Source organism: Megalopta genalis, chromosome 5 (genome assembly GCF_051020955.1).
Source record: "Megalopta genalis isolate 19385.01 chromosome 5, iyMegGena1_principal, whole genome shotgun sequence".
Classification (NCBI taxonomy): Eukaryota; Metazoa; Arthropoda; class Insecta; order Hymenoptera; family Halictidae; genus Megalopta; species Megalopta genalis.
The window spans coordinates 3,129,549-3,150,374 of NC_135017.1; the positions used below are offsets into that span (position 1 = coordinate 3,129,549).

The 20,826-nt window shown below is 33.0% G+C and overlaps 2 protein-coding genes across 5 annotated transcripts in view; one reads left to right on the forward strand and one right to left on the reverse strand.

Annotated features, from left to right (window-relative positions):
• Flo2 (flotillin-2) overlaps window positions 1–20,826 on the forward strand; it is a 483,891-nt gene that overhangs the window by 210,622 nt on the left and 252,443 nt on the right. The window lies entirely within an intron of this gene.
• On the reverse strand, window positions 736–19,384 carry LOC117221878 (glucose dehydrogenase [FAD, quinone]). 2 transcript variants are annotated; one of them, XM_076521652.1, is made up of 6 exons: window positions 18,305–19,384; window positions 15,341–15,844; window positions 13,039–13,424; window positions 8,983–9,147; window positions 4,920–5,072; window positions 736–3,923 (listed from the first exon to the last, which is right to left on the reverse strand). In XM_076521652.1, exons 2-6 carry the CDS (start codon window positions 15,792–15,794, stop codon window positions 2,637–2,639), a joined length of 2,445 nt encoding a protein of 814 aa, XP_076377767.1. In that variant the 5' UTR covers window positions 15,795–15,844; window positions 18,305–19,384; the 3' UTR covers window positions 736–2,636. The 2 variants fall into 2 exon arrangements, with proteins under 2 accessions (XP_076377767.1, XP_076377768.1); XM_076521653.1 differs by lacking the exon at window positions 18,305–19,384 and having other exon boundaries at window positions 15,341–16,419.

Below are 20,826 nucleotides of genomic sequence, written 5' to 3' on the forward strand. Positions count from 1 at the left end.
TTTTTAAAAATAGGTTTTAGATTATAAAAATATAGAAAATCGCTTTCTTAAACATTTTTGTGATCTGCTAAAAAATACAGAGAATCCAGATTAGTTAAAATAAACTTTTTTAAAAGCTACTGTTGCATTCTATTTACTATGTAAATTCTTGAATTGTACAAAGCTAATTTGGTGTTTTGTTATTTGTTTCAGGTAAGATCAAATTCATGGCTTGAGACAAAGGTAATAGGTATTTCATTTGTAAAACAAAGTTAACTAACCATCCAAGTGGCCCTAAAACGATTTGTTCTTTGAATTTTAATTATAGCAAAATACATAAAATATTGCAGGAGAAATAGTTAATTATTATGATATAATGATTATATTATGTCTACAACTAATGCCGGAGCCTCGTGATAGGCAACATGTTGCACTCAGAAGTCAGCGTGAAAAGCAGTCTTTCTCTCTACCATAAGCCATAAGTGACGGTAAACAAAACGAATTATGGTTAAAAAGAGGAGTGATTAACTTCAAAATATACCTAAAAGTGTTTTTAAATAACAATTGTAGTAAATATTTGGATATTCATCGAAAGTAATAAAAGTAATCAAGTCATCGAAAGTAATAAAAGATAATTAAAAATGGTTACAAATAATGGTATCTCTATAAAAAGAATTAAAAAGATGTACTTATATATGTTAATCTAAACATTAAATAAAGTTAAACAAAGATAGAATTTATGCCAAGGGATGCAGATTTAGTCAATTTAAATTATTTATTATTTTATAGTAAAGTTAATTACACATATTCGTAATTTAAGTTAGATATTCACGTACATATACAGAATTGTTCATATTATACATGCATTTTATACTTTCTTACGTCTAATCCATATCAACAAAAATATTGATACACATTTGTATTATTAACTTCTTCAATATTTATATTGTTACAACGTTAAGATTTCCAGACCTCAAACTTGTTCAATTTCATTGAAAATATTTTCATATTGTTGTTCTTTTATTTGCTAAAAACAAATTGTTAGAAATATTTACTGTGAAAACAGACAACTTGTTGAATAAATTTTCTCTTATTTAATATAAATACAAGTTATAATAATATAAATACATTGATCTAGTTGGTCATTAGAAACTATACAATATATATAACGTTAGTAAAAAAACCATGAAATCAACTTAAACATTATATTCATATAGTTATTAAAATGATGTCATTATTTTAAAACAACAGTGCTAAATCACTACAAAGTAGGATATGAATTTAATATTTTGAAAAGTACACTTTTTGACATTTGTAATTGTGTATATCAGGGATGTATGTGTTTGTAGACAGTTCACTTTTTTTTTAATATTCGAATGTGCAGGGTAATCCATATTCTAGGTGTGATCTAATTGCTATGTGATCCTAATTTGTTTATTAGCAGTATTCTGTTTGACGAAATTTCAAAACTTTCATCGTGATGACCTTGAGCGACCCTGAATCACTAACATTCGCGAAATCGCTGTTAACAGATCTCTAATATTAAACATTTCATTAGAAAGTTGAAAGTAACCCAATCGTCTATCTAAGAATAATTGTAACTACCGCATGAAAATAACTAACTTAAGACGTGCGTTATTCACCAAGCCTCTTATCTGCAATAACATCTCATAATGATTCACTTTGCAAATCTCGCTAAATACACAAGGTTCCCGATGCGTGCAATAAATCTAATAGTTTCCACTTACAGAAAGAGCTACTTCTTTACTTTGCAACGCAATCGCTCTCGTAACACTATACAGGATGACTCAAAAGTTACTCAAAATCGAGAAATGAGGGGTTCCTGGTGTCATTTGAAGCAACTTTTTCCTTAGCGCAAATGCAATCCGCGGCTTTGTTTACGAGTTATTAGCGAAAAACACCGACCAATAAGAGGTGAGCTTGAATGGCGCGAGGCGGCCGAGCCAACGAGCGCTCGACGCCCAGTTCCGCTCATTGGTTCGGTAGCTTCGCGCCAGTCAGATCTCGCCTATCATTGGTAAGTGTTTTTCGTTAATAACTCGCAAACAAAGCCACGAATCGCATTTGCGCTAAGGAAAAAATTGCTTCAAATGACCTAAGGAACCCCTCATTTCTCGATTTTGAGTAACTTTCGGGACACCCTGTTCTGATGTCATCTATGTCAATCTAAAAACGTCATCGATTGCCAGTCATCCACATTGGTATGCATAATTTAGACTCAGAGTAGTGACATTGTGACTGATACCTAAACGAAAACTTAACAAAATATTAGAAATAATAGGAAATGAAAATATACAAATATGATATTTTGTTAAGGTTATTTTTGAACATACAGGATGTCTCAAATAAAGGAGGCCACTTACGATGCTGCGAATAATTATAAACTCAAAGTAACCTTTACATTTTTACTGATATTTAAATAAAAGCAAAAGAAAAACTATATTTGTATATTTTTATTTTCTATTATTTCCAGTGTACAAATATACAAATATGGTGTTTTGTTAACTGTTTGTTTAATTATCATTAAAAATGTATAAGTTACTTTGAGTCTGTTATTCTCACAACGACTGATGAATTGTTGGTGAAGTCTGCATCGGTGAAATCTGTGTAAATGACTAATCCATGGAACCTTATGCTCAGTCAAAGAGCCAATCCTCTTTGATCATGTCGCTAGCCTTCTCTGCGATCATAATCGTCGGCGCGTTGGTGTTCCCTCTAACGATCTCTGGCATCACGGAAGCATCCACTACCCTCAGTCCGGTCACCCCGTATACCCTTAACCTCGGGTCCACCACAGCCTCTGAATCCCACTTGGGCCCCATCTTGCAAGTGCCAACCGGGTGGAAAATGGTCGCGGTGTATTCCATCATGACACACTTCCAATAATCTCTGCTACCAAAGATCAGGTGCCTACAAGCTGGCACCGGGACGTCCACCAGCTGCCAGCCATGATCCTGAAAAGCTTTCGTCCTGAACAAGTTCAGAGCAGCCTCGACCCCCTCGACCATGATTTCAGCGTCGGGATAAGCGGTGAAGTACCCTGGGAATATCAAAGGAGGGCCCCAAAGAGGATCGGTGTCGTTCAATGAGATAAACCCTCGGCTCCTAGGCTTCAGCAAAACGGGCCTGACGTTGAAAGCGTCGTAATAAGACAGAGGCTCGACAGAGGTCTCCCCGAAGTCGGCGGGGTCGTTGACGAAGTCCATCGTGCTGCTGGCGTCGAAGTGGAACTGGATGTCTGGCAGGTGATGATCGCGCTCGAAGATAGTCTGCAGAAAAACCCCGCACGACAAGGGCCCTGTCGCCGACAATGGGCCCGTGCGAGTACTCTGGTAGTAGAAGATGTCGTCGATCTTCTCATTGTTGTTCTTGCTGGTCGACGTAGCGTTCACAGACACCACGAAACCGTCCATGGTTACATGGTCCTGCAGGTTCCTCCCGACAGGAAGGTCGCTGACGACTTTGAGATTATGTTTCGTCAACTCTTGCGCAGGTCCCACGCCGGACAGCATGAGGATCTTGGGGGAGTTAATGGCTCCAGCTGAGAGAATCACTTCCTTTCTGCATGAAGCGACCTTGGTGATGCCCGTCGCGGATGAAACGTATTCTACGCCCACGGCGTGCTTTGTTATTGGGTCGATCAGGACCCTCGTCACGTGAGCTTGGGTTTCTATGGTCAGATTCCTGCGCTTACGCCGAATCGGCCTGATGAAGGCGCCGTTCGTGCTCTGTCGCATTCCGTGGATCGAAGTGGTTTGGTGATGCATGATGCCTAGCTGATGGATGGCGTTCGCGTCTACGTAGGCCTGGCCCAATTGTTGCCAGGCATCGAACAGGATTTTCGTGGTTTTGTCTATGTAGGGAAACCGCTCTACCGTTTGGTAGCCGCCTTTGCTGTGGTAGTGAGGGTTCTTCTCGATGATCTGAAACGGCAAACAGTCTTGTATGGTCATAATCAATGGGATATTGTGTTATTGATTGATGATTCGAAGATGGCGTTAGTAATCATTCATTAATTATTAACAAATGTAATTAGTAAACGTTTATCGATGATTAGGGGAAATCGTCAGCGTTAATTGATTCATGATTCAGAGGACGTTAAGCTAGATTTTCAAATGTCTTTTCAATTAATTTTGGTAAAATTGATGTGCGAGATACAATTGTGTGTGTGTGTGCTTTTTCGTCCGTATTTTTATTAGATTGTTGCTTTCATGTGATATATAATTATAATTTAATAAATATAATAGATAATAATATAATTATCCAAAAATACTCTCCAGAAAGAAAAGAGTATAAATCGTTTCTCTACACATTTTTCATTTAACAGTAACAAACTTAAATTATCGTCACAAATGCAACTTTTTTAACGTATTCTTGGATTTAAACTAGATTTCCAGGCTCAACGTCATTTCAAGATCATAATGCCATACACTGTTATATCCGTCTTCAAATCACAATTGTTTGGTTATTAAATTTAAAGTAATACAGGGTGTCCCAGCTGGAAGAGGCCACTTAAATATCTCTGTTATTTTTGGAGATATTGAAGAACTTTATTAACAACAGTTGTTCAGTTCAGGATGATCTGTAATATGGCGGTAGTAATGTTTTTACAGCCGGAGTAGTTGATGCGTTAGTTGATGCAGCTTGATATTTTATATTAAAATATATTGACCCGTCTATACCGAAAAATTCTTAAATACTCTATATAGTTCCATTTAAAAATCATTAATCAGATTCCGTAACATCATCGTATTTGCACACTTTACTCTTCTCTGTAACATTTTTTTTCTGTACAACACTAATTCATATATTAGGCGTTCTGTTTCAAATGGTTCATCCTGTGTAACCAAACAAAATACAACAAAAATCGAATAATCCGAGAAACACTATAATTGAATGTTACAGTTTGAAATTCGTACCTCTGGGTCTTCATTGTTCTCAGATTTCAGGAAATATGGCAAAACTTCTCCGTAACTCCAACCATAATTCCCTTTCTCAGCCCATTCGTCGTAATCCTTCGGATTTCCACGGATGTAGATCATGTAATTAATTGTACTCGTGCCACCCATTACCTACACAAAACGACAGCAATTTACAATTACATTGTCAAATGCACATCGCACGTTTCAATATCAAATATTTATAATTTGTACATTTTCGTACGGATCGTTGAAATCTGGTAAACTCTTTTCCTTTATCACATTCAGTTTTCAGAAAGTTTCTCGAAGAAATTGAATTTTCAGCTTTAAAAATGCTTTGTCTATTAATTGTTAAAGCCATCCAAATTTTTCTAATAAGGAGTAATTCTTTAAGTAAAACTGCGTGAGTCTTCGTAACGTTTGTGATTTTTGAATGTGTGTAATAGACTGCTTTATGAGATTGATAATAAAAATGGTTGGATGAAATTTAAAATAATGAAAATATTCGAAGAATTTCGGGATATCTATGCATTATTTTCAAGTCACTAAAAATATTAAAGAGATAAAGAAATTTCTGCTTAACTCACGTACACTTAAACAACAAAAGTTAAGAAACGTGTTATACGGATTCAATTCTTGGGTGTAGCAAAACTTCGTAACGTGGCAAGAGAAAATAGCAAAAATACAAATTTGATTTGATATGTGAGCCGTTTATTTTGAAAGTGGCATAAGTCACTTTGTTTTTAAGTCGATATATTTAAGGGTTTGCGTTTTAACACGTTTAAAAATATGGATGCTAACTTTCGAGAAGATTTACTTGTATTTGTTATCTCAAGATACTGATATTTTTCTCAGTATAAATAATTTCGTATAAACTATATAACCACTTTTCATTACGGTAAAGTGACTTAAGCTACTTTCAAAATAAATAGTTTAGAAAAATGACTGACATATATTAATTTTGTCCGACGTATTTTACTGAAGCGATGTTTTGAAAGGACAGTGATTTACTAAAATTGTTGAATAAATTACATGTATAATAATAATTTATACCATGAACATATTTAATATAAAGGTTTGATTTAAGTATTTTTTATTTTAATATTCGTAAAATACAAAAATAATTAGTACATTTTGAAACATAAGTATGAGTAATTTATATGAAAATACATCAGTTCAATTTAATTTTCGTCATCAATAGGAGTGATTAAGTCCTCGGAAATCGTGTTTTGTTTCAAATTTTTAAAATAACTGTGGTATATTGGGGGTATATAATTAAGTAAGTCCATCATGTCTTTGTCTTTTGCTGAAGAAACAGGACGAGATCTAGCGTATAACGGATTCATTTCTATTTGTGAATAACGCCTAGGTCTTCCTCTTTTTGGTGACAAATACAAAGTTAAAAATTCATCTTTTTCTTTCATCACTATTCTTTCGCACTTATAAAAATAAGTCCAGTGATCACAACTTTTTTAAAAATACCGAAAATAATTCAAAACAATACTTCACACACACTTATCACACGTTTCTATTTCTTTTACACTAAGCCCCGCAATTAATTTCCTGAGTACAGCGACTTACGCCACTTTCAAAATAAATATGATTGTTATACCGTTAATTAACAAAACTTCTCTCGAACAAATCTCAATAGTTCTCAACTTATTGATTGCAAATTTTTTTAAAATGAAAAGATACCGTTCAATTGTAATTAGTGTTACCATTAACTCGATTTTTTTTTGAAAAAGTGACTTATGCCACTTTCAAAATAAACGGCTCATGTAATGCCACATTTCTCTGTATCACTATTTAACTTCCAGAAAAAATGCCAAGATACATAAAAAAATGTAGGAGTCCAATTTGACTTACTTTTTAAACATTGTTGAAAGATTAGATCAAGGGCACGGAAATTGGAACAAACTCGGAAACTGGGGCATATACTCTACTGCTAGTACGATGAATTATGTGATGTGAAGTGGCAATATTTCGAAAGTGAAAGCATGTGCACAGACGTCATGAAAATCGAATTATAAAGAACTCATTTAGCTAGACGAAAAGAGGTATCTGGCATCGGGAACGAGAAAATAGAGTACACTATAATGCGCCTCTTCTATCAGGTCAAATGTTACCAGAACAAAGATTGAATCGATCCTGTGCATGGTTAGAAAAAATTCAACTTATGTCACAAAGTAACATAAATCATCATCGTTTGATTTTAACGATTGTCAATGAACACGGACTGTACGCACTGTACGAGTAAAAAGTGACATCGTTTCACCAGGAATTGTGATTATGATCGATTCATTTGCACCTCTGGTTAACGAACACGACAACCTCTTCGATAGGACTGCTTTCGAAACGAAATAGATCTTGGTAAATGAGACGATGATTTTATTGCTCTGCAAAAACGAACTATGTTCTTGTTGTGGTGTTCTTGCTTTGCTTGACACGTGCCAGAGACGGTATTTTGAATTTAGTTTTTGCAGGAGGAATGACAGAATCTGTATTTTAAGATTTTGAGTCGCAAAGTAATTTTTTACGTTTTTTTTTTAGTCTTGAAGTAATTTTTTAATTTTCTTACTTGCATAATTGGCATATTGATTCTAGCATACTTTTTAGTATTTTGAATTTATTATTTCTATATTACATGTATTAATATCATATTTAGGTATTTCAAACACCTATGTTTATATTAAAGCTAATTATTTATGTAATAAGTTAAACATCTATTAGATATGCTATATATAAATGAAGCGTTTATATTTGCTAAATATAAAATGTATATTTGATATGTTTATCAATTAGTTAACATTCTTTAAGTGACTACTTTCTAATTGCCTACTGTTCTTTTATTAATTATAATTCTTTCAGTAATTTTTATTAATTTTCATTTCTTTAAGTTCTTTTATTAATTTAGAATACTTTTAAATTAATTTACATTCTTTAGCTGACTACTTTTCCAGTTAACCTTATTCTTTTCTTAAGTACAGTACATTTAAATTATTTTACAATCTTTAGGTGACCACGTTTCAAATAAACCTAAATTGTTTTTATGAATTTATTGTTCACGTTAATTTATAGTACTTTAAAATTATTTTACATTCTTTAGGCGACTACGTTTCCAGTTAACCTGTATCTTTTTCTTAATTACAGCACATTTAAATTACATTACAATTTTTAGGTGACCACTTTTCTAATAAACATCAATTTTTTTATTAATTTATAATCCACGTTAATTCATAGAACTTTAAAATTATTTTACATTCTTTAAGTAACTACTTTTCTAGTTGTCCTCTATTGCTTTTCTTAATTACTTAAGTACAATATTATTGTACATTTAAATTACTTTATATTTTTTAGATGATTACTTCTTCAGTTGATCATTATTTGTTTATTCACTATAGTACACCGTATTAGATTCATTGCAATAAAACAAAACTTCTGCTAAAAAGTCTTAAGAATTGGGGAATGCGAATAAAAAAACAATAAATTGTAATCTTGCTAAAACGTCAGCTACACGATTCAATAAAAACAAGTATGCACTTATAAGCAAATCAACATCGATGACCTTGAAAACTCTGTAAAAAAATGATCTTGAAAGAAAATCACTTTTTTCGTCGTATTCGTCCCTTGATTCCAATAAATTCCAATATAATGTAACACATTGTAACACATTTTTTGTAACCTTGCTATTGGAGGAGATATAACGTTTAGATGGACCACCTTGTATAACAAACGAAAATCTACAAGAAGTAATTTTAGCGTGTACCCAGTTAAAGATATTGTAAACAACATTGCCTAGAGCATTTTCTTTACAAGGTTTTTTACACTTCTTTTAACATATCATTCAGTAAACTAATCCTTTCAAGCTCTAAAACAGAACTCAAATATTTTGTTGTAATTTTAAAAGACTGTTTTGAAAACTGTGTTCGAATATTAATGTCGATCGCTTTATTAATTAATCAACCAAACTTCTTCGACACCCAAAAAATCTGTTAAATGTTGTTTGCAATTTTTCTTTATACAAAATCTGTAATACAATTGTTACCAATTTTGGTTTCCCTACCTTTCCCCGCGCCCATGGGCAACCACCCCCTCTTCTGGATCGGCAAGAGTGTGCTTCCGGTTGCGTGCGGTACATCCAATCGATGTTGCTAGCCTGCAACATCGAGGAAAACGCTGGGATGTCTGCCACTTCCGGTTCTTCGATGCCAGCTTCTAATAACAGTATCTGAAAATTTATATGAAACGTTACAAATCTCGCCCGCCGACGAAACTCTAGTTGAAAATGCACCGACGAAAGAATTTTATCTTCTATTAGTCTCGTCTTTTTAAAAAATTCAACACCATTCAAATTGTACCATGAACATTATTCAAATTATTCAAATCAGAAAGAATATTCAGGTGACAATTTTCGCTTGAGATGCTCTATAATTATATAGGATGATTCCTGACGCGATTTGAAGTAATTTTTTCCTTTGCGAAAATGTTGCAAACGGCTTCGTTAACGAGATATTAACGAAAAACACTCGCGGCCAATGACGTGTTGCGCACGCTATCGCGCACATGCTGTACTCGTTCCCTGATTGGTCTGTGTTTTTCGTTTATAACTCGTTAATGAAGCAGCGGAGAACATTTTCGCAAATGAACAAGTTGTTTCAAATTACCTCAGGGAAAATGTTGTTAATAATTTGCGTTTATATTTATTGTAGCAATATGTTAATGTTATTAAATGTAAATTGAATATACATACACACATACACTAAGTACGATGAACAAAAATATGTGAAAATTTTTGTATATTCCTATCATCAGAAGTTAGTATAGGTACTGACGTCTCAATAATTATACCTAAAATAAGAACTGTATGTGGTGCCAACGTACAGTATGATATTCGTATAATTTTTAAATTAACAAATTTCACCATCATGTTCGTATACTGACTTCACACAAAATTTAGACATTTTATTCAGTTGTTTATAACATATCGAAAGTATTTAGCATTTAATTTGAGTAAATATTTAATGTGTAATAAACAATTTCGGTCGAAGTTAATTAAGTAACTTCAACTTATTTACATGGTATTGCTACATGGTATTAAAATTGAGTAGACTTCGTCCTCGTATATGAACATTTTTATATTAAATGCAATAAATAAAATTAAATTAGTTTAACTACAAATTCAGATTAATAAATTAAACCAACATTAAGTTTTAGGTGTTGAATAGAGTTCGCTACTATGTCGGATTTCGCGTAAGTTAAAAGTGAACGTCAAGATATACTGGAACTTGGAAAGTGAGTTACCGTGCGGTAGGAATGCGTTCTTGCGGCAAGTGCAAGCAGAATTAGTCTCACTTTTATTAGCGTAAAAGTGAATTGTGAAGAAATGACTAATATACTTTAGGTTGCAATATCTTAAACAACTGTTTTCTCCTGCAAAAGGGCGGAAGAAATTGTTGTTGGAAGAGACTGATTAGCAGTCGGATATTAATAATAAACATTAACAGAAAAAATTGGGTTCATAAAGTAAAGTAAAATATACTATAATATAATATAGTATAGTATGATGTGTGCGTGTGCGTGTGTGTGCGGGCGCGCGCGCATGAGAGAGAGAGAGTGCGAGAGATGATAAAATATAATATAATAAAGTAGTTTATTTTTGTATAAATATAAGGATGCACTATGAAATGAAATTTTTGTTTAAAACTGAACTATATAAGTACTTCTTTCTAAGAAGATCCATTCTTTTAATAAAAATGGAAATTTTGTTATTTCTTCTATTTAAAATTTTATGAATGATGTATTTTTAGAAATTCTTATATTTTTGGAACTCATGCGGTTTGAGAAACAATGTTACGAAATTGCTGAGTCTCTTACGTGGAATAAAAGGACATAATCAATATTTTTGATAAATCAAAGATGGCGACAATGTGGACAATACCATGGAGTTTCCTACTATTCGTTATTCTTCATTAATTTTTAAAAAAATAACAGTTTTAAACAGCAAGAATTACACGTTAAATTGTTTATTCTATCTCATAATCTAATTTGTAATTAACAGTAATAACAAGTACTATAAATAAATTAAATTATAAATTGAACCAAATAAAAAATAACTAAAACAAACAAATTATAAATTAGATCATTTATTCGTATATAATAAGGTGTTATACCTAATTAACAAATTCTAATTTATAAACAATTATAATAAGTATATTTTTTTTATACACTAACTTAATAGCTGATTATTATCGCGTAACTGAGAATCAGAAAACAAAAAAAATCTCAACGACTATCAAATGTTCATAAAAATTCGAAAAAGTATGCGAAAAATAATAAATAAATGAATAAATAAAACAGTAAATAAAAACGATGATTGAATCTGATGGTTTAAATTGTTCGTGATTTTGCCATTTATATGCATAAAATAGAGAGAGATTTCGTCTCTTTTAAATAAAATCGTTAAAAGATATCCTCGTTGCAATTATTTTGCATATTTCGTTAGATGAAATGATTTGGATTCTTAAGTGGCAATAATGCGGACTCTTTTTACTAGACAAAGGGGATAAGAGGATCAATAATCCTTTCGCTGAAAAGTCGAGCAGCTATTAGGGCTTCTTCGTTGAAACGGGTCACAGAACACAAGATCGTCCGTGACGATGTTATGACAATTTTGAGGCTTCTTGGCCACTAAACATGCCGCGAATTGTAAGCCCACTTATTGGATTGCACATCGTTCATGACAATAAAAGTTTCTGCTGACTTAGCACTAAATTATACGCTATTGTCCAGAAGTGTCCGAGAAATAAATTATGACGTTTATGTCAAGGTTATTATTATACAACCATATCGTATCTTTCATCGTATAAGTTACACGAACTAGTCTATTCTTATCGTAAAAGTTCAAATAATTTTTCGTTTGTTATAAGGAAAATGTTTACAAATTATTTTTGAACAGAAATAAGAAATACAATAATTTTGTGTTTGCATTTTACATCATACAAATTACACGAATTGTTTTGTTCTCATAACTCTTTGAATAGTTATTATTTATTACGACGAAAATTTTCAAAAATTGTGACCGAAAGAGTCTATAAACATTTTTCTGTTCACTCGATAGTACCTGTATTTGCGACTAGGATATTTGTGTTGGAAATACATATTATTTTGAAAAATTTCTGCATCCACCCTCCCCCACTTAGCCGAAGGTATGGTGTTGAAACTAGCGAAGTTTATATCAATTATTTACTTTTTCGAAAACTGTAGATATTCGAATGCATGTAGAAGCAAGTAGTAAATATATACTAGCTTTATATATTTTTTGCAGAACGTTACAAAAAGAATTGTTTTGTTGGGGCTTGACTTTGAACAACTGATATATAACTTATAACTAATAACTAGCAGTATAATATTATACATTGTAAGATTAATATAATATTATATATTACATGTTACATAATGATATAATAATAATATTATAAGTTATATAATTATACATATAATATATTATATTATAGCATTATAATAAGTTAAATTGGACAATATAATTCTGATTTTTTTGATAATCTTTTGGTTATTTTTAAAAGACAATTATAAGTTGTTTAATTATTATATGTTATAATTTTTTTAATTATACTTTGATATTATATATAATAGACTATTATTATATAATGTATAATATTATATTAATAATATTATATGTTATATAATTATACATATAATATATTATATTATAGCATTATAATAAGTTAAATTGGACAATATAATTCTGATTTTTTTGATAATCTTTTGGTTATTTTTAAAAGACAATTATAAGTTGTTTAATTATTATATGTTATAATTTTTAATTATACTTTGATATTATATATAATAGACTATTATTATATAATGTATAATATTATATTAATCTTACAATATTATTATATAATATATAATACAATATATAATTCATTATTTAAATATATTTAAATGTTGAGTTATATATATCGTATTATATATTACAATATAATAAATATTTATATACTGTCACCTTATTGACCTCCAAAAGTTTATAGAATCTTGTTTCGAAAAAACGATATAAAACTCTAATAATCAAGAAACAAAATACAGATTAAATAAATACCTTCCAATTTGCAATTTCGCTGAGTCTATTCGCCAAAACACAGCCAGCTGATCCAGCTCCCACTATGACAAAATCATACTCTGTCGTAAAAGGAGTAGTGTCCGGTATGTAATCATTTCTGTCAGAAAAGCCTGCTTCATTCTGTCTCGGTAATTTGAAATTACCGATAACGTTCGCGTTCGTCCGATCTCTTCTTCGTCCTCTCTGTTGCCGGAATAAATTGTCGGGGAGATGATACTGCTGTGGATTAGGTAGGCGATCGATTATCCTCGATTGTTGCTGCGAACTGTACCACTGACCTTCCAACTTGTTGCCAAAATTTGATTGCACAAAGAAAGGAGAATCGCTGTAATCCATACTCTTCTGTGTTACCGCGCGAATTCCCACTGCGAAAGCAAACGACAATGGTTTCGAACCAAATTATTTAACTGTCATTCTGTCAGAGTTGGGCAACATTTGATACGATTATTTATTAATGACGGATAAGACATAAGAACTGACGAATAAAATTTTGTTCGTCGCTATCTAATTCAACTGAAATTAATTAGATACAATTCTGGATAAGACAAATAATTTTAGGTGAAAAAAATTTCAATGATAATTCGTTCGAATAAGAATTTATTCGTTATTCGAATAAAAAATTATTCTTACAGGAATTAATTTGTTAATTAATTTGTTCTCCATATTTAAACGGAAACAAATGAATTCGTTTTGGCGCACTCTTTCATATGATATACAAAAATACGTAGTACTCCATTGAAAAAATTAAAGATCATCTTCACATCTCTAGTAACATAATGCAGATAGAAAAAAAATTATGGTCATCGTTGCATTGTTTGCAACAAAAACAATAGAACTTGTTCTCTTTCATTTTTCCTAATATTTACTATTTGCAAAAAAAACGGCGTTAGCGCGAGCACAGTGTAGAATAATTTTGTGGACTTTCTCTAAAACAATCGCATGTATTTTCGTGGTATTATTAAACATCCGAATAAGTCGATAATAAGAAATACTCTCTCCTACTTTCTCTTTCGTTGAAAATATTCTATTCAACTGAAAGAATCGGAACTTGCTTCTTTGTAATCATAAGCGAAAGTGTAACACAGTGAACCCAGGCCGACAACACGGTTAATTGGCTTTGTGCTGTATCGAAATCGTGTTCAACGAAATCGAGAAGCGATACGAATATGGAAAATACGTTCGGCGTTACAACGGAATGTGTTCTCAGAATGCGTTGCTCTGACGAAATCGCGTGTTCAGTGAAACTTCGCAATAAAACGAAGCCAAAGAATTTATATGCGTGCTTTAAGTGTTCATAAATAAAGTGAAAAGTGAAAGACAGAGAAATTCAACATCTTTGTAATTTAAGGAAAAAGACAAATGCAACAATAATAAGTAGATAAATTCTACGAAAATTAGAATTAGAGAAAAGTTTCCTTCATCGACTAACACTTTACATATTGTAAAACGAAGATGAAAATGCTATTAGACTTTGTTTATTTATACGTTCCCTTGCATTTCAATTTGACATAAAAAGAAATATACAGTTCTAGTAAAAAAAAGCAATGGTGTAATGACGAGTACAATTTTTTCAACGTTTTCTTATTTAATGACGAATTTATTCGCGTCATGAAGTAATAACTATCTTTAATATGGGTTTGGTGTAATAACGAGTACACTCTTCTGGACGATTTTTAAAAATTTAATAACGAGTTTACTCGTCATAAAGTGATGATAATTTCTGGCTTCTCGCGAAGGAAAAGATTTCTTTATTTAATGACGAGTACATACGTCATAAAGAAATATTAATGCTTTTTGTAATGACGAATCTATTTCTCATAAAGACGTGGTAAATTTTTGTGCAATGACGAGTATACTCGTCATGAAGAAATGACAATTTTTGGTGCAAAGACGAATATATTCGTCAGGAAGAATTGGCAATATCTCGTGCAATGACGAGTATACTCATCATGAAGAATTGGCAATATCTCGTGCAATGACGAGTATACTCGTCATGAAGAATTGGCAATATCTCGTGCAATGACGAGTATACTCGTCATGAAGAATTGGCAATATCTCGTGCAATGACGAGTATACTCGTCATGAAGAAATGTATATTTTTATTTAGTAACGAATATACTCGTCATGTAGAAACAACAATTTTGTATTTAATGCGGTAGCCTGACAGTCGAGATTCCATTGTTTCGTGTCGTAAGAGGGTTGGCCGTGCCAGTAAACGTTTCCCCAATTCGTTCAGAGAACAGAAAGCAGCTCGCGATGTATGCAAAAATTATCGGCTCACCTTCCGGGATAAGAAAGTCGTAAACTTTCGACAGACCGGCAATTCCTGCAACGGTACCCCGCGGGCTGTAAACCCGGGCAAAATCGGCACTTTCCTCGCTTTCATCCTTGACGCCCGTCGAGAAGAACTGCTCGTATTCGGACCGTGAACCATAAACGACGGCTGGCGATAATTGCCGCTGCAGTGGATCATCTGGCAGCGGAAAGTTATCCGGTTCGTAATGACCGACCCTGTCCCTGCGACGATTCCTGAAAGATCTGGTAATTGTGTCCGATTGTTTCGCGGCTCCCCATGGAGAGATCGATGTGTTGACGTCGTGGGGTGGGTATCGATCTTTCGATTGTCCGAATAGTCGAGCGATTAGGACCAAGAATACGTAGCTGGACGGCTGACACGTTGAAACTGTGGAATGCGGTGTGCAGAGGTTCGCTAGGTCCGGTGGCACCCACGACATTATGATTGAGCTGTTTGGGTGGGTGGAGTGATTATTCAAAATCGAAGGTTCTGAAAAAGGTTTTATGGTAGATATTCTCAATTAGATTCAATTAATGGTGATTTAATGAATTCTTATAAATAGACTTTGAAATAGATTCTAATTCAGATTCGAATTATATTGAGTTAAATCGATATAAAGTCCCTTTGGGATTAGACTTTAATTATACTATGCTTAAAAGAAAATTTTCAGTAGACCTTCAAAATTTAATTGCATCAATTTTAACATAGGATTGCATTTGAATTAGAATTTAGATGGATTACATTTAAAATATGTTTTTCATTCAGATGACATTTTGATTGGATTAATTTTAAAATAGATGTTAAAATATATACACAAAAATGTAATTCGATTAATATTAAAATAGATGTTGCAATAGATATCAATTGGCATAAAAATTTGATTGAATTGATTCTGAACAAGATGTTTAAATAGTTTTTAATTTGCATAATAATTTAACTTGATTACTTTGGAAATACATGTTAAAATAGCTTCTAGATTTGCATAATAATTACATTGGACTTTAATTTGATCTTAGATTTAAAATAGATTCTGGTTATAATGTAATCAGGAAAATTTTTAAATAGATTTGACTTCAGATTAGAATTCAATTAAAATAAATTTAGTCGAAATAGATATTAGGAAATTATCTCAACTTAACAAAAATTTTATTAAGTCAATATTTAAATAGAAATGTGAATATTAGCAATAATAAGTTAAGTTTTTTTATTTATTCTTTATGCCAAATCTTTAAGTTAAATAGGTACAGTAAATTCTCCCTAATTGGCGCTCAGATTGTACACAAAAATGGACAATTCGGAAAGAGGAGATACGATTATTCGAGCCTCGCGGCTCGTTTTTATAGTTGTTGACAATCGGTAACTATAAAAAAAACGAGCCACAAGGCTCGAACAATCGTATCTCCTCTTCCAAAATGGTCCTTTATATATAGTTTGGCTTTTAGTAAAAACTAATTCGGAAAGTTAGGAATTTGATCTAAAAAGCTGCAACTATATATATATATATAATCGGAGGTGTTTATTAAAATTATTAGAAGATGAAATAAATGATTATATAGTATGAAAATATTTGCATACTTTGAATTTTTGGGGGTTAAAAAAAATAATTTGTTTCAAGTCTGAACGGGCAAAACATGATTACGTTATCGAGTTGCAAAATAGTGAGATTACTTGACTTTCACTTCCGCCTACATTACTTAGTTTTTATTTATAACTAGCTAGTGCTCTGGATAAATTCGATAATTTCTTAATAATGAACGAGAAGTCTCTGATGATTCGATTGTAATAGTTCAATTACGATCAAAACGACATTTCACTGGTTTCGTTTTGTGTTTTTCTTTCGTTTCTATTACAAGTAATTTTCTAGTCGACACGATTGTTCATACTTTCATCAAATAATTTACAAAAATGTGAATTTGGATAAAAATCAGCTGTCTAATATTTTCAATTTTTCTACGAAATTTTTAAGAGTGCAGAAACTATATTCAGTGGTTAATTATACAGAAAAAAACTTTGTAAGAAACAAACGAATCGTTTATTTTCAATCAGAATCAATGAAAGCGACGTGCATCCATTGAAAATTATTAAACACGCGTGATATATTATGAAGATTGTAAACTTCCATATTTCAAGAAATATAACGCACAACAACAAATTTTTAATTAAGACAACCATTAATTTTCAAGAAAGATACTGTGTGTGTGTGTGTGTGTGTGTGTGTGTGTGTGTGTGTGTGTGTCATCATGAATTTTCATAAAACTATTAATTATAAATTTTAGGGTAAATACTAATTGTTAGTCAATATTATAATTATAAACTTCGGGGTGAATATTTATTGCAAACTTTATGTACTACCTCTAGCAAAAAGTATTTGACCACTTTTTAAGACGCAGTAATTTTTTTCAAAGTGATCTAATTGACTTGAATTTTTTTTAAAGTTTAAAAGTTAAAAAGCGAGTGTTTTTATTTTCTGTTGTCATTTTATGTAATAGCAGAAATAAAAAAAGATATGCTAGTCATTATACTGTAAACTAGTCCCTTTAACACTTAAAAAAAGATTTAAGTCAATTGGACCAGTTTGAAAAAATTTATGCATTTTAAAAAGTGGACTTTTTACCAGAGATTGTTCATATTAACTTTAAATTTCTATTTATTATTGGAGAAAATATTACAGATACAATTTAAAAAAATATTGTTCACATAATCGGTATTTCTAAAAGATATCAATATAACAAACGAAACGAAAAATATACAAACGTCACACCTGCATAATCCGAAAACATGAATAAATAAAGGGCAGTAGAAAAAACATACGACATAAATTTGAAGAAACATCAATTACTATGGAAATGATTATTATGAAAAAAGTAATAGTTTGAAAAATATATTAACTACATATTCCAAAAAAAATATGAAACAGCCGATTCAATGAATAAATTTGAACAATCTTACCACAATCGCAGATTATCACAATCAGTTTAGACTTTAGTCAACACAAGATAATATCAGTTATCGTTCATCAGTTCACAAGATTCCTTATCCTACACAGTCACGAAAATCAACATAATCGAGTGCAGCACATCGCGAACAATTACTATATTATTCAAACAATTCAACTTCCCGCTTCGCTGCAGCAAAACGTAACAACGTAGCAACGTCGATACCCGTCGATGCAGAAATGCATCGGTCCCGAAACTCGTCTCGCACGGAAAAGGTCCTAGATCCCGTCGACAATTGACAGCCGACGTGACAGAGAGTGATTGTCAGTCTCGAGATAGTTGAAACTCGGGCAAAATGTAGTTGGTTTCATTGTTCCCCTGCACCAGAAACTGTCTCTTTGCTTCTTGCTGCCAGTGAACGTGTATGCCTCGTTGGTGTGATGCAACGTTTATGTCATCGTCACTTTACTTTTAACTAGAAACATTGTAGAAAATCATTGGCTGCGCTCATTCAACCGTTTGCGTTTTAGAAAGTCAGATTATCACTCGAGTAATACTTTTATTCATTAAAACTAACATTTTAAATATCGATAATTGTTGATTGTTGTGGGACTTACGAAAAATAGAAAACACTTGAACTTCTTTATTGGAAGTTGCAAAATTAAAATCAACAGACTGCGGATTTTGATGCGAAATAATAATTGTCTGAGTTGATTTTGATCATTTTGAGAAGGGTTTTAATCATATCACTTAGTAATTTTAATAATTGCAATACAAAAATCTTATCCAATTCTCTTGTTTGATCCCTTCGACAAGTTTCATTTCACTTTGGCATATTTCCTTTATCGTTCATACCAACAGAGATGTTTAGTTCTGTTTTTCGTGACCCACCGTGTAGGGTGCACAGCGAGTACACCCGATACTAAAATTCCGCGATTACAAAATCTCTCTGATTGTAAGGCCGATTACGCTAAGCGACGGAATTGATTAGTATCGCTGTTCGTCTAATTAAAGATGAACAACTGTTTAATTTTGAAGAATGAATTGAAGCACAATAAAGCACTCAATTCGATGATCGAAGGTTGAAAGACTATCTGAGTAGTAGACTAGCGTGAGCTGGAGTCTACTATAGTTGACTGACTAACTGAATAGTAGACTAGCGTGAGCTAGAACCTACCGAAGACGAGACTGTCCGAGAGGATTGGAGACAACTGTTCTGAATAACAGGAGAGAAGACTATCTGAGTAGTAGACTAGCGTGAGCTGGAGTCTACTATAGTTGACTGACTAACTGAATAGTAGACTAGCGTGAGCTAGAATCTACTGAAGACGAGAATGTCTGAGAGGATTGGAGACGACTGACCTGAATAACAGGAGAGAAGACTATCTGAGTAGTAGACTAGCGTGAGCTGGAGTATACTGAAGACGAGACTGTCTGAGAGAATTGGAGACAACTGACCTGAATAACAGGAGGGAAGACTATCTGAGTAGTAGACTAGCGTGAGCTGGAGTCTACTGAAGACGAGACTGTCTGAGAGGATTGGAGACGACTGACCTGAATAACAGGAGAGAAGACTATCTGAGTAGTAGACTAGCGTGAGCTGGAGTCTACTATAGTTGACTGACTAACTGAATAGTAGACTAGCGTGAGCTAGAATCTACTGAAGACGAGAATGTCTGAGAGGATTGGAGACAACTGACCTGAATAACAGGAGGGAAGACTATCTGAGTAGTAGACTAGCGTGAGCTGGAGTATACTGAAGACGAGAATGTCTGAGAGAATTGGAGACAACTGACCTGAATAACAGGAGGGAAGACTATCTGAGTAGTAGACTAGCGTGAGCTGGAGTCTACTGAAGACGAGAATGTCTGAGAGAATTGGAGACAACTGTCCTGAATAACAGGAGGGAAGACTATCTGAGTAGTAGACTAGCGTGAGCTGGAGTCTACTGAAGACGAGACTTTCTGAGAGGATTGGAGACAACTGACCTGAATAACAGGAGAGAAGATTGAATGACTAGTAGACTAGCGTCAGCTGGAGTCTACTGGAGTTGAAGAGTTGAATGTAGCAGTAGACTAGCGTGAGCTGGAGTCTACTGAAGTTAACTGAAGCAGATTGACTGCGATTCAGAACTTAGTTGAAATGGACAGCGCGTGTCTGTTGAAACAGAGTCGATGACTAGAGACCAAGCGAGAATGACTGAGTTTAACTGACACTGACTGATCGACGAGATGAATGAGACTAAAAGACGAATAGAAGCAAAGACTGATAGACAAGACAAGTCTAGAGACTGGCGAATGGACCAGACGACAAAAAGACAAGACACAAGACCAGGTTGACCAAGAGAAGAATCAGTTTCGAGTTTTTATACCGTTTTGTGGACAGAAGACTAGAAACTGATTGGCCAGCAAGGCGATGGAAGGGGATCTAAAAGTGACGTAGCACGCAGTGCCGCAGATAGCAAGAAACCCCGGGTGACCGAAGCGGTGCGTGCTAGCAACCCTGTTATTAACCCTTTCGGTACGAGCGCCGGAT

Bases quoted from the DNA above. Each gene is read 5' to 3' on its own strand.
- LOC117221878 (XM_076521652.1), bottom strand. From the start codon at position 15,794: ATGTCGTGGGTGCCACCGGACCTAGCGAACCTCTGCACACCGCATTCC. The intron at 9,148-13,038 runs GTATTTATTTAA...ATAAATTTTCAG, and splicing joins GCGAAATTGCAAATTGGAAG to ATACTGTTATTAGAAGCTGG. The intron at 5,073-8,982 runs GTAGGGAAACCA...CGTTTTGTGTAG, and splicing joins GCCCATGGGCGCGGGGAAAG to GTAATGGGTGGCACGAGTAC.